This window comes from Cnephaeus nilssonii, assembly GCF_951640355.1.
Source record: "Cnephaeus nilssonii genome assembly, chromosome: X".
Classification (NCBI taxonomy): domain Eukaryota; kingdom Metazoa; phylum Chordata; class Mammalia; order Chiroptera; family Vespertilionidae; genus Cnephaeus; species Cnephaeus nilssonii.
In genome coordinates this window covers 5,569,065-5,583,204 of record NC_137071.1, presented here as the reverse complement: position 1 = coordinate 5,583,204, position 14,140 = coordinate 5,569,065, and the positions used below count along the sequence as shown (strand labels likewise).

Here is a 14,140-nt window from a genome sequence, read left to right as displayed (position 1 = left end):
CATGCTGGGAATCTTAAGTATGCCATTAAAATGTTTTAATTCCAACCACCTCTTCCTGTCGATGAAGAAGAAATGGCCTAATGGCTGCCCCCAGGATAGCATAAAAGGTGGACTATATGAGGCATTACTGGATCCTTGCCCTAGCACCTTGGAATACATGTATTCTTATATTGGGAATTTATTAGGCACCAGGAATCTTTCACAAACAAACTTGACTGTGACAAGCCTTTTGTTTGTCAAAGGACCATGTGTAGACCGATGCTGTCAAGTCTTGTAAATCAAGCCAGGGTTGTAAGGATAGCGGTTCCCAGGCCTTGAGGCTGGTGATTTTGATTTTGTCTTGTAAGAAATAGTACAGTGAAACAGTTTTTTTAAAAGAATGATTCCATTATTTGGGAGGCACATGCATGCATCAGAGAGGTTTGCTGTGATTTTACTTAACTGTGGATAGCCAGACCTTTACAAAAACCTTTTTAGGGAGTGAGAGGAGGACCATTGCATGGTGATTATAGTTTGTTTTTTAAAAAATCATTATTCATTTGTTTTTAAATCAGCATTATCCAGTAAAACTGTCTGCAATGATAGAAGTGTTCTATAATCTGCACCATCCAATATGACAGTCACCAGGCACACGTGGCTACTGAGCACTTAAATACGGCTCAATGTGTTCGAGTAAGAAGGGGAACTTTAAATTTTATTTGATTTAAATTTAGATAGCTACTGTGGCTTGTGGCTACCACACTGGACATTGTAGGTTTAAAACTTTCCCCTCCTCAAATGTCATAAGACATACATGAATGGGTCTATATTCTGTGGCATTTCATAAAATTTAACATGCAAGACCCAAATATCTAATAACTCTGCCCACTGAGAAGTGTGTGTGTGCATGCATGTGTGTGTGTGTGCATGCGCGTGTGTGTGTGTGTGTGTGTGTACAGAGATTATCTTAAAAGACAGGTTAGGCTTAGGAAAGAGCTGAGATGTTTTGAATTAAGTGAAAATATACCCAGGTAAGTATATCTTAGGACTTCTTTAATTCTGTTCTTTGTGAAACAGAAATGAACCCTTAAGTCACACGTGTCTCAGAGGAGCACCCACATTTGATTGAATGTGCAGGAGCCCATGCTGTTCTGCTTTTGGTTGATGATCCACATTTGACTTCTAGCAGTTGTTTTTTTTTGCTGACACGTGAATGCCATAAAATCAGCAAGTTTATCAGCATGCCTCTTTGGATAATTCTATTCTTGAGTGTAGTGGTTTACTTGATTGTTTTACCCTTGGCCCCTGACACATATGAAAGAAAGTTAATGAACCCTGTCATTTACCTTGGAGATGAGTAAACCCAAACCGAGCCACACTTTGCTAGACTCAGCCTGTGCTATTTTGGGGTGTGGGCAGTGTGGGGCAGACAGCCATTAGACAGGAAATCAGAGCCATTAAGTTAGACACACACCCACCCAAGTTCACTTGCTAACGTGGGTAGGGAATTACTGTTGGTACAGGAAACAATGCTAAACATCATGCACTTGGCAGTTTTCATGACGTCTTTATATTTCCATGACTTTTTGAGAGAGACCATATTACAAATATGTAGCCCCCATGAATAGTGACAGCTTATATTTTTTGTATAGTTTTCAAGAGCATACTTATACATTCCCTTTTGGCCCTTATAACATTTGATGAGGTTTTAGGTATTAATTCAACTATTTCTAGACTCTCAGGAGTCAGGTGACCAGTGCATACATGCATGGCCAATAAACAGTACAACCAGGAGTGACAGGGAAGATGTGGGCCCATCCTACTCTTCCCCAGCCTGAGATTAGAGAAGGAAGCAGGTATGAAATCTGTTAACTGAGGAAATTGGTTTGGGCCTTCTCACTTGTATTAGGCAACATGCCCTGAGAGGCCATGCTGGCCCACTGCAACACAGCTTACTAGTAAACTTGAGTTTGTGGGCTGGGTTAGCATGATGGGGATTCTGGCCCCACCTCAAATGAGCTCTGTGCTCAGTGAATCACTTGAACACCCTTGACCTTCATTTCTTCTCAGATAGGGAATTGAGTACAACTTCCAAATCCCCTTTCTTTGCTAATTCTATGACAGGTAATGTTGCACAGAATCAGGAAAGATTTGTGTAGTAGCGGGAGCACATGGGAAAGGATATGCCAACTTTTGAGGCCAGTTTTTTAAAAAACATTCTTCAGTTATTCCTGTGTTTTCTTTATTGAAAACTTATTTCCAATAGCGAATTGATTTTCCTGAACTAAAATCTAATAAGAGGTAGCTTCTACTTCAGTGGTCGGCAAACCGCGGCTCGCGAGCCACATGCGGCCCTTTGGCCCCTTGAGTGTGGCTCTTCCACAAAATACCACGGCCTGGGCGAGTCTATTTTGAAGAAGTGGCGTTAGAAGAAGTTGAAGTTTAAAAAATGTGGCTCTCAAAAGAAATTTCAATCGTTGTACTGTTGATATTTGGCTCTGTTGACTAATGAGTTTGCCGACCACTGTTCTACTTGAATGCTTTTAAGGATATGTTGATTTATATGTTTATCTAACATACCTTGTCTTTTCTGCCAATTCTTTTTTTTATAAATCTTTATTGTTGAAAGTATTACATATGTCCCCTTCCCCCACATTGACCCCCTGCAGCCAGCTCCCCCTCACCCCCCCGCCCCCAGGCCTTTACCATCTATTGTCTATGTCCATGGGTTATACATATATGCATATAAGGTCTTTGGTTGATTACCTCCCACCCACCCCCCCTCCATCTGCCTCCCTCTTCCCTCAGAGATTCTGCACTCTCTTCCATGCTTCCATGTCTCTGGATCCACTCTATTCATCAGTTTATTTTGTTAATTAGATTCCACATATGAGTGAGATCATGTGACACTTGTCTTTCTCTGACTGACGTATTTCACTTATTTTCTGCCAATTCTTAATCTTCTTCTAAGAATGTATAAGTATCCTCTCCATCCTCTAGGCCACCCCCCATGCCTACCCTTTGTGATTTTGTCCAAAAATCAGGGAGGAGAGTGAGGTTGGGTTTTATGATTTTGTTTATGTATTTATTGATAGGTGCTCAATATATTTAGAGGAAATCTTTGTTTTCTAACCTATGAGCAGAGGGTTTCTCTAATTGTTCCTTCTCTTCCCTTAACAAAAAGAAAAAGGAGTAGATTTTCACCTATTATGGAATTCATGAAACACTTAATTCCTGGCAATGCCATCTCCATAGATCAGTAGAACTCTTGTGGAATTGATCAACCTGCTGACTTATTTGGAATCGAGCAAGAGGAACCCTAAACTGAGCACAGCTCAGAGCAAAAGTACACTTGCAGGGCTATCTCATGGAGAAGGTGTATTTCTCAGGAACCCAAACATGGCAATATCTATGTGAATAATTGGTCCTGTTTTTAATATTCCATGTGACTCGAGGTAGTTGGAGCATCCCATGAAGTTTCTATTTTGAAAATAGCATATTTGTGAAAATTATTTCTAAAATCCTTGAACCTATGAGAATGTTTGTTGGGTTGGGAAACTTTCATGCTGCTGACCCATAAATCATAGTGAAAATGGGATCTGAAGCAGATAGGATTTCAAGGTGAGTTTACCAAGTACATGAATGTTTTTTATGTGCACTACTGGGTTTTTCCTGGGTATTTAAAAAAAATATATATTTTTATTGATTTCAAAGAGGAAGGGAGAGGGAGAGAGAGATAGAAACATCAACAATGAGCGAGAATTATCGATCGGCTGCCTCCTGCACGCCCCACACTGGGGATTGATCCCACAACCCGGGCTTGTGCCCTGACTGGGAATCGAACCCTAACCTCCTGGTTCATAGGTCGATGCTCAACCACTAAGCCTTGCTGGCTGAACGTGGGTCTTGAGCTAACATGCATGTCTTAGTTCTATTGACCACCAAGTTCAATATCTCCATGGAGTTTGCTGACTGTGGATGACCAGCTCCTCCCCATTGAAGCTATCTAGGGAGCTCTTGTGGTCCTCAAACTCAGAGACAAAACCCATCCTGCCACTGAGTAAAATGGAGAGTGTTTGGCTAATGTAATCAAGGGATGTACAGCTGCTCTCACTGTTCTGTAGTCCTTTCATATTGATAAAGGAAACAGTTGTCATCAGAAGGGTGAAAAATGAAAAAAAATCTGTGAGCGTTCAAGTACTATTTGATGCTATGCTATTTATTGCACTTGAGAACAAATTGAGATCAGCAGGAATAGGACTGAATGATGCTTAATCTCAAATGGACTGCGATTCAGGCAATAGTAGATTCATAGGAAATAAATGGGTCTATCAGCTGAGGCTTTCATTTTAACTTAATTTGTTTACATAATACCTCTAGTAGAAAGCAGACAGTAGGTAAGAGGGTCAGCAGCAATGTGCTTTTAAGGCTTTTGTTGAAGTTTAGAAATGATTAGTGGTCTTTATAAGATTATAAAGTTAATCTAAATTGAAATGCTTTTATAAATTTTCTGAATAAGTTACTTCCAATTTAAGATGAAAGCAAGTGATCAGTTCCTCTGACAAAAGGAGACTGTGGTATGTGAGTAGGAAGTGATAATAGAGTATTTCTTAGTATTGTCTCTGAGTGGGAGTTAATTATGGAAAGTGTTTTGGATCATTGTCTGTTTTTTTTAATACCTTGCTAAATTAATTCCTCTTTTGATCTAGTGATAGATACAGCGATGCCAGTGATGACAGCTTTTCAGAGCCAAGGATAGCTGAGTTGGAAATAAGCTGCAACTAATACATGACTTGGAATGACAGGCGCTACCTGAGAGGGTAAGAAGGAATCTCTAAGTTCTTGTTTGTTTTGCAGACAAGCTGCTGTCTTGGTGTAGAAGGGAGCAAGCACTACAGGACTTGTCTGCAGGATCCTGTTTGCCTGGCAGAGGTAGACAGACAGACCTCACAGCCCACTGCACCTTTGGGAAACTGGAATGCATCTGAGAAAGCTAGCAGTTAGCATGGGGAGAATGGAATACATTTGAGGTCAGGAATCCTGTATCATAAAAGCCCAGTGATTGAAATGGTGGAACAACCAGAATGACCAGAGACCAGAATGACCACGGTCCCTCACTCCGGCTGGCCACCCCACAGTGAGCGGTTAGGGGCGATCAGGCAGGCAGGTGAGTAGTTAGGGGCCATCAGGGAGGCAGGCAGAGTGGTTAGGGGCAACCAGGAAGGCAGAGGTGGTTAGGGGAGATCAGGCAGGCAGACAGAGTGGTTAGGGGTGATTAGGCAGGCAGGCAGAGTGCTTAGGGACGATCAGCCAGGCAGAGGCAGTTAAGGGCAATCAGGCAGGCGGAGTGCTTAGGGGCGATCAGGCAGGCAGGCGAGTGGTTAGGGGCCATCAGGCAGGCAGGTGAGCAGTTAGGGGCTAGCGGTCCTGGATTGTGAGAGGGATGTCTGACTGCCAGTTTAGGCCCAATCCACAGGGATTTCTGCGGGATCGGGTCTAAACTGGCAGTTGGACATCCCCCAAAGGGTCCCAGATTTCAAGAGGATGCAGGCTGGGCTGAGGGATTCCCCTCCTCCCCCTCTCCCCCCACCCCGTGCATGAATTTCATGCACTGGGCCTCTAGTAAATAAATAGATAGATAGATAGAAAATTTTATTTATTTATTTATTTATTTATTTGAGATATCTATATCTATATCTATATCTATATCTATATCTATATCTATATCTATATCTATATCTATATCTATATCTATATCTATATATATAAACAATACACCTGGAGGCCGAAGTGGGTAGAGTTCTAATAGTTTAGGTCAGGGATCAGCAACCTTCTTCTGTAAAGGGCCAGATAGTAAATATGTTAGGCTTTGCAGGCCATGTGGTCTCAAAGCTACTTCACTGTGCCATTGTAGAGGAAAAGCAGCCGGGGACCACACTCCACTGAACGGGCATGGCTGCGTCCCAGGAAACCTGTTTGTAAAAACAGTTTGCTGGCCCCTGGTCTAGGTCGCTTGTGGAAAGCAGGTTTCCTTGGGTGTGTGTAAAATAGCATAGTATTTTATTTCTTTGCAGGGCGATGGCAGAGACGGGCTTGGCTTCTGAGGGCAGCCTATTTTCCGCGCTGCTCTATTAGGCTTTATGAGAGTCACAGCAGCCTGGCCGGCTTGATCATATTCCAGCTCAGAGGCCTGGGATGACCTGCTCTCTTTAGCAGGGACAGCAGCTTGGGGATATTTGTAAAGAGTTCATTGCTCCAGTGTCAGCTCTCTTTGTATTTCACTTAGGGACTGAATATTCATGTTCTCCATGGGAAGCACATTCGTATTTATTTAGGTTTGCCTCAAACATGGAGACCTTTAGGAGCAAACCAAAATGGTGCAAAGATTAGCTGGGAGTATTTTAAAGACTTATATTATTCAGGTTCTGATGTTGCTAATACACATATTCCTTTTTTTTTTTTTTTTTAAGGCTCTGAAGTAATTGAAGCCAAGATAAAGCAACTATCTGAAGAAATCACCTCATTCTTAAAGAATCACAAAACATGGGATGAAAGCCTCAAAGGGAATCAAATAATATGTACTTTCATGAACCACAACCAAAGGGGCACTTTCCTTTTTCCCTCCAGAGGCGGCCTTTGGGTCTCAGATTTCTCTAGCCGATTAAACATTTCCCAACAACCTGACCGGGGAGAAAGTGTGTTCTTATTTTGTCTGGTGTACCGTGATGACAGGAACTGAGCCTTCACTGGGCTATATGGGAAGGGTGGCAGGGCACATGCAATAACTAATTTTGAGTAAAAAATGAGCCATTTTACTTGGAACTCAACCAGAGATCTGGGTGCGGCCCAAGCTTATTTCACTTTCTTGCCCAGTTTATTTCTAGTTAAAAGGAAATTTAAATAGGTCCAAGAATGGGGGTGGCAAGTAAGGCCTGTGCTCAGGCACAGAATTTAAGGGGTCATAAAAAATCTCAGGAATCAAGATCAGTTAATATACAGGGTGTCCCCAAAAAATGTATACGCACTTTAACAGCTGATAGCTGTAGATTCTATTACATTTTGAAAATGAAATGTTTGTGTGTGTTTTTTTTTGGTTAATCCTCACCTGAGGTTATTTTAGAAAGAGTGGAAGGGAAGGGAGAGACACAGAGAGAGAAACATCAATGTGAGAGAGACACATTGATTGGTTGCCTCCCACACTCGCTGAGTAGGGCCGGGGATTGAGCCTGCAACTGAGGTACATGCCCTTGACTGGAATCGCACCTGGGACCCTTCAGTCCACTTCAGTCCACAGGGCCGACGCTCCAACCACTGAGCAAAACCAGCGAGGGCGGAAATGAAATGTATTTTAATAAACACTTTATTTAAAGTGTGTATACATTTTTTGGGGACACCTTGTATATTTTTTAATTGAGATGAAATTCACATAACATAGAATTAACCATTTTAAAGTGAACATTTCAGTAGCATTAGGTACATTCATAATGTTATGCAGCCACCACCTTTATCTACTTCTGAAACATTTCCAAAACTCCAAAATAAATCCCCATGCCCATTAGCAGTCACTCCCCATTCCTACCTCCTCCCAGCCCCTAGCAACTGCTAATCTTTCTATTTCTATGATTTTCCAATTCTGGATATTCCATATAGATGAAATAATACAATATATAGCTTTTTGTATCTAGCTTCTTTCATTTAGCATAATTTTTTTTTTTTAAATTTATCTTTTTTTGTTGAAGGTATTACAGATGTTCTCTTTGTTTGTTTGTTTTTTCCCATTGACCCCCTCCCCTCCAACCTGCCCCTCCCAGGCTTTCACCACCCTGTTGTCTGAGTCCATGGGTTATGCATATATGCAAACATGTTCTTTGGTTGATCTCTTCCCCTCTCCCCCTTCCCTCTGAGATTCCACAGTTTGTTCCATGCTTCTGTGTCTGGATCTATTTTGTTCATCAGTTAATTTTGTTCATTAGATTTCACATATGAGTGAGATCATGTGATACTTGTCTTTCTCTTACTGGCTTATTTCGCTTAGCATAGTACTGTAGCATCATGTTTTTTAAGGTTCATCCTGTGTATCAATGCTTCATTCCTTTTTATAGCCGAATAAAATTCCATTGTATGTATCTACCACAATTTGTTTATGTCTTCATCTGTTGATGGGCATTTGAGTTGTTTCCACCTTTCAGCTGTGATGAGTAGTGCTCTTATGAACATTTATATGCAAATATTTGAGTACCTGTTTTTAATTCTTGTGTGTATATACCTAGGAGTGGAATTGCTGGGATATATGGTAATTCTGTTTAACTTTTTGAGGAAGCAGCCGTAATATTTTAATGCAATTTTTTATATCAAAATTAATTTTAAAATTTCACGATGAACAAAATATCGAATTTAAAAATAAAGACAGAATCCAGCTCTGCACCTCCTTCACCTCCCCCAGTCCTGGCCCTGCTATACAACATTCTCAACCACTATGCTTCTTTAATATATTTTAATTGATTTCAGAGAAAAAGGGAGAGGAAGAGAGAGATAGAAACATCAATGATGAGAGAGAATCATTGATCGGCTGCCTCTTGCACGTCCCCCTTCCCCCCGAAGATTGAGCCCAAAACCCGGGCATGTGCCCTAACCTGACTGGGAATCAGACTTTGACCTCCCAGTTCATAGGTCGATGCTCAAGCACTGAGCCCGGGCCAGGCATCAACCATTATGCTTCTTGATTTTCCCAGTTCAGTGTGCTTGAGTTGACTTCATTGTTGCCTACATGTGAGCTTTCGATACTAATTTAAATATTTAAACTGCGCAGTTAATTTTTTGTGGCTGTTTTGGGGCTTTCAACTTTTACCTTTTAATGCTGTCAAGTGTTACAGCAGTATTTTGTAATGCTACAGAAAATTCACCTACGAAACACATGCAGAAATGAAATGAATAATTCAGATAAACAAAAATATTAGAGCTTTAGGGCTCCACTTGTGAAAATTACAACTTCAAGATCACAAAAGGTTCCAAAATAAAAAGCCTGCAGATAGGTTAAAAGCTGAAATAGGCCTCATAGAGAGAGGGCTGTAAGCCTAGAGGGCAACTTTAGCATAACAAAGGGGTAGTGTGGTTTAAATGGAAGTTTTTAATTGTAATGATTATGATTTCTAAAGTCACTTATAACAGAGTGCTTCCACTGCTGGGCTAATGATGCATGTAAATAGGACCGGAAGGAAGGGCACTTAAGAAACAACAAACCAGCCTCCTTGTTGTTGTTGTTGCTACAGAAGACTTTTCTCTTTTGGAGCTACCCTTGAACTTGGAATCCAGTGAAGCAGCAAAATGGTAGTAGCATGGCTGCTTAGGATGGTAGAGCAGCTGTGGGACATGAACACATAGAAAGTTATTATGAATCCTTCATTCAGCAAATGTATCTTGAGCCCCCAGCATGAACTAAGGAGTGTCGGGTGCTGGGGAAAGTGGAGGGGAGCAGAATTTGTCCCCAAAGTATGTCTCTTTGGCATAAGGATTATTTTAGCCTGATCATTTTTAAGAAACAGCACACTTAGAAAAAAATCTCTGAAAACTGAGTACAAGTTACCCTTTTGTAAGAGACATTTACATTTACAAAGGAAATCTCCATTTGTAAGGCCATCATCTCCCTCTCCATACCAAGAAGAGGATGACTAAATCTGTAGAGACTCATCAATGGAGAAGTCAACAACCTAAATCTACATAACAACCTTACCCTCATCTCCCGTAACTGCCCCTCCCCCCACTAACATCTCCTTTTGCTTTTAGCTGGAGATGGTATTTAAGGTGGAGGCTTGGGCCATTTGGGGGAGCTCCCCAGTTTTCCTGGGCCTTTCCCATGTACACAGGAGGTATGCATGTTACTAAACTTGCGTATTTTTTTTCTTTTTTTCTTCTCTTTTATATATATTTTATTGATTTTTTACAGAGAGGAATGGAGAGGGATAGAGAGCTAGAAACATCCATGAGAGAGAAACATCGACCAGCTGCCTCCTGCACCCCCCCCCCCCCACTGGGGATGTGCCCGCAACCAATGTACATGCCCTAGACCGGAATCGAACCCGTGACCTTTCAGTCCACAGGCCGACGCTCTATCCACTGAGCCAAACCGGTTTCGGCTATTTTTTTTCTTATTAATGTCTTTATCATTATTGGAGGGTCTCAGCCAAGAACCTAGAGGAATAGAGGTAAGATTATTTTTCCTTCCCTACAGGAGTACCCTTTCTTCTTGCACCTGACTGTTGCTTGGGGTAAGGCAGACTTTAAACAAATATATAGGAAAAGAAGCCTTTAATTATAATTGTGATATGTTCAGGGGGCTATGAGAGTACCAAAGAATAAGGTCAAAGAGACTTGGGAGAGAGTATAAAATAGGGTCCTATGACAAACTGGGGATGTAGGGAAGGCCTATTGAGAAAATCTGGTAAACATTTTACCCAAATTTGTGCCTGCTGTCACACAGTACAGACAGTGGGCCAAGAGCTACAAGACCCAGTGGGGATGTGGTTTCCCAGACCGGCAGGACAGTGTCTGTGTGGTGGTGAAACTGGACAACCAATGGGTCCGGCTACCTGTCACTACTTGAGCCAATTAAGCAGAGACAGGGTTGAGTCATATATGAGCGCATATTCCAATAATGTCAGCAGCAGGTCATCCACAAACATCTGCTCTGCGCCACCCACCCCCATAAGGACAAACAAGGACAAAGATTACTTGGGGAATTAGGCAAAAGGAATAAGAATGGGTATACAAAATATGCAGGCATGAGGAAGTAAGCAAAAGGAATAGAAATGGGTATAATATCACAGGTAACACCAGCTTGGGGTTTGCAAAGGGCTTGGGGTCTGCAAAGGGCTGGGGCCTCTGGTTTCCACAACAAGGTTGTTAATCTTTTCATGATAATAGGCAGCTCCCAGATGAGGATGGACCACATTTCCTGGTGAGCTCCCAGGTCCCGCCTACAACTCCCAGCCAGGTTAGAATGTGCTTTCTTTTTAAAATATATTTTTATTGGTTTCAGAGAGGAAGGGAGAGGGAGAGGTAGAAACATAATGATGAGAGAGAATAATTGATCCATTGCCTCCTGCACGCCCCCTACAGGGGATCGAGCCTGCAACCTGGGCATGTGCCCTTGACCGGAATCAAACCCGGGATCCTTTAGTCCACAGGCCAACACTCTATCCACTGAGCCAAACCAGCTAGGGCAGAATGTGCTTTCTTTAATCAGCACAAAACAGTCAAGGTTAACAGAGCATGATTAATATTTCTTACTGGTGACCCAGTGCTCCAAATTTGTGCACATTAAACGGGAATTCATTAGAGGAAATATTTTAATATTGCTATTTGCCCTTTCTCTATAATAGAAGTGTCAGAGATGAAAGAAAATTAGTAAAATGTATATGAAAATCTTCCTCCTGTCAGAGTCTGGGGCGCACCATGGGAACCAGAGTCAAGTCCCTGTGCACCGACGTGCACCTTGAAATTGCGCGAGACCCAGACCCGGCCGGCCCCACCCCCGGCAAGCCCCGCTGGGTGGGGGTCGAGGCCTCAGGTTGCTTGGCCCAGTGCCAGGGTGGGGGGCATGGCCTGAGGTCCCCTGGCCCGGGCCGGGGCGGGGGGGTGGGGGGAGGCGTGCCTTGAGGTACCCTGGCCCAGGCCAGGGGGCATGGCCTGAGATTCCCCCGTCAAGCCCCGCCAGGTGGGGGGGCACAGCCTCAGGTCTCCCGGCTTGGCGCCGGGGCGGGGTGCGAGGCCTGAGGTTCTGGTCTCCATCAAGCCCCTCAGGTGACTTTTTTTTTTTTTAAATGGCCCCAACTCCTGGGGAGACATTTCTTTCTTTCTTTCTTTCTTTTTTAAATATATTTTATTGATTTTTTTACAGAGAGGAAGGGAGAGGGATAGAGAGCTAGAAACATCGATGAGAGAGAAACATCGATCAGCTGCCTCCTGCACACCCCCTACTGGGGATGTGCCTGCAACCAAGGTACATGCCCTTGACTGGAATCGAACCTGGGACCCTTCAGTCCGCAGGCTGACGCTCTATCCACTGAGCCAAACCGGTTTCGGCAGCCCGCGGGAGATTTTAGGAGAGCTCTAGAATCCCCTTTCTCTTCCCTTTCCTACTCCAGCTGCTGTCTAGATCAGCACTGTCTAAAAGATAAAATGTGAGCCACATATATTATTAGAAATTTTCTGCTAGCCATATTAAACAGCAAAAAGAAGCATTAATTAATTTTAGTAATATATTTTAACACAATATATCTAAAATATTATAATTTTAACTTACAATCATACAAATTATTAATGGCCTATTTTACTCTTTTTTCCCCTCATATGAAATCTTTGAAATTCGGTGTGGATTTTATACTTACAGCACATCTCAATTCAGACCAGCCATATTTTGAGTGCTCACTAGCAATATGTGGGAGAGTGCTGTGATTTCTGATAGGAGATACTACATAACAACTAAGCCCCCAAATCCCAATGGCTTATAAAAGCAAGCAAGTGGTTGTGGATCTGTAGAACCTGGCTTCTGGCTGCAGGTAGGTTTCTGGTCTGCCACACATATTACCAGTGGCTATTCAAGGCATGCTCTTCTCATGGCCAATGGTGGAAGTGCAAAAGAGGTCAAGCCAAACCAAATCACTGAGGGTTGGGATTTATTCTCTGCCTACAGTAAACCCTGGTAAAGGAGGGGGAAGGAAGGAAGAACTGAGCACAAACAGTCTACCACACGCCCTCTTCTGATAACTCAACTATGCAATTTAAATGTTTCCTCTCTCTGCACTTGCATCATTATCTATTCAGTTGCTCATATTAGAAGACAGATATAAGCGAAGGTCCAGATTGGAAAGGGAGGAGCATTTGTTCAATTTTAGATATATTGACTTTGAGGTGATTATGGGGTAGTCAGACAGATGAGGAGACTGTTGGCTGTAAATATCCAGAGCCAAATCATTTTGGTTGTTTATTTCCCACTCAAGCTCCTATAGGTTTTGCGAGAGGGGCTAATGATGAGTATTACTAGTTTCTTTTTTAAATATATTTTTATTGATTTCAGAGAGGAAGGGAGAGGGAGAGAGAGATAGAGAAACATCAATGATGAGAGAGAATGATTGATCAGCTGCCTCCTGCCTGCCACACACTGAGGACTGAGCCTGCCACCAGGGCATGTGCCCTGACCCAGTATCGAACCGTGACCTCCTGGTTCATAGGTCAACACTCAACCACTGAGCCACGCCTGCTAGGCCCATACAGATTTTTCTTACTTCCGAGAAGTTGTATGACTGAAGGGCACTGTCAGGTTATATTTTTAATCCAGATCTGCTTTAGTCCATCATTTCCAAAGATTCTTCTGAAAAAGCGTTTTCTGTATTTGTGTAAATACACTTGAGTCATCACATCTTGTGCAAATTGTCTGGATTGATTAATGGTCTCTTGTTTGCTTCCTTTTGCTTATTGTATTTATAGTTCACATTACTTATAATTGTTGGATAACATAATATGGACCAGATGGCTTCATTATTCTGTGTTTTGCATTTGAATTTTAAATGTTGTGTTGGACTGTCTGCCAGTGGCTAGCTGTGTCCCGGAGGAGATGATGAGGAAAGACTGAAGTTCAAAGATCCCAGGCCAGATATCATGGACAGTAAATGTTGTTGAAGTATTAGCTTTGGAGGTTTCTGCTAGTCCCTTTGCCCTTAGTTTCATCTGTAAGTTTAGACTGGAAGGCCAGGGAGAGAGAAAGAAACTGCAGTAAAGGACTTCTGAATCACTCAGCAGGCCCATGATGGCCTTGTGTTTAAAAAGACTTTTTACCAATAAGTTCACACAATTTATTATATGTTAGAAATTTAAACTATAGCTAACAATATTCACAAATAAGAGAATCAGTCAGGGGCCCAGCGGGAAACAGGTGGTATGCTCAAAATGAAAAACTGAGAAACAGGTTACAATAGTATGGGTCAAAGAAAACTAGGTACAGTGAAGTGATCTAGACTTGGATGGGCAAGAGGAGGGAGAACCCAGAGAGAATAGCTATAGCTATAGGAAAGGGTAATGTTATACAATAGATTTCACAGTACGTTTTAATAGCTGGAAAGAGAAATTACTCCCCTTGATGGGGAAAATGAGACATTTTCGGGGG

General features: G+C 42.3%; 1 protein-coding gene across 5 annotated transcripts in view; it reads left to right on the top strand.

Annotated features, from left to right (window-relative positions):
• Window positions 1-8,103, top strand: part of CTPS2 (CTP synthase 2) — a 126,534-nt gene extending 118,431 nt beyond the window's left edge. For all 5 annotated transcript variants that reach the window (XM_079765503.1, XM_079765502.1, XM_079765501.1 and 2 more), the window contains 2 exons: window positions 4,689-4,799; window positions 6,450-8,103. In XM_079765503.1, the coding sequence (XP_079621629.1) occupies window positions 4,689-4,764 (76 nt within the window). In that variant the 3' untranslated portion in view covers window positions 4,765-4,799; window positions 6,450-8,103. The remainder of the gene's footprint in view (window positions 1-4,688; window positions 4,800-6,449) is intronic.
• Window positions 8,104-14,140: the final 6,037 nt, after the last annotated feature.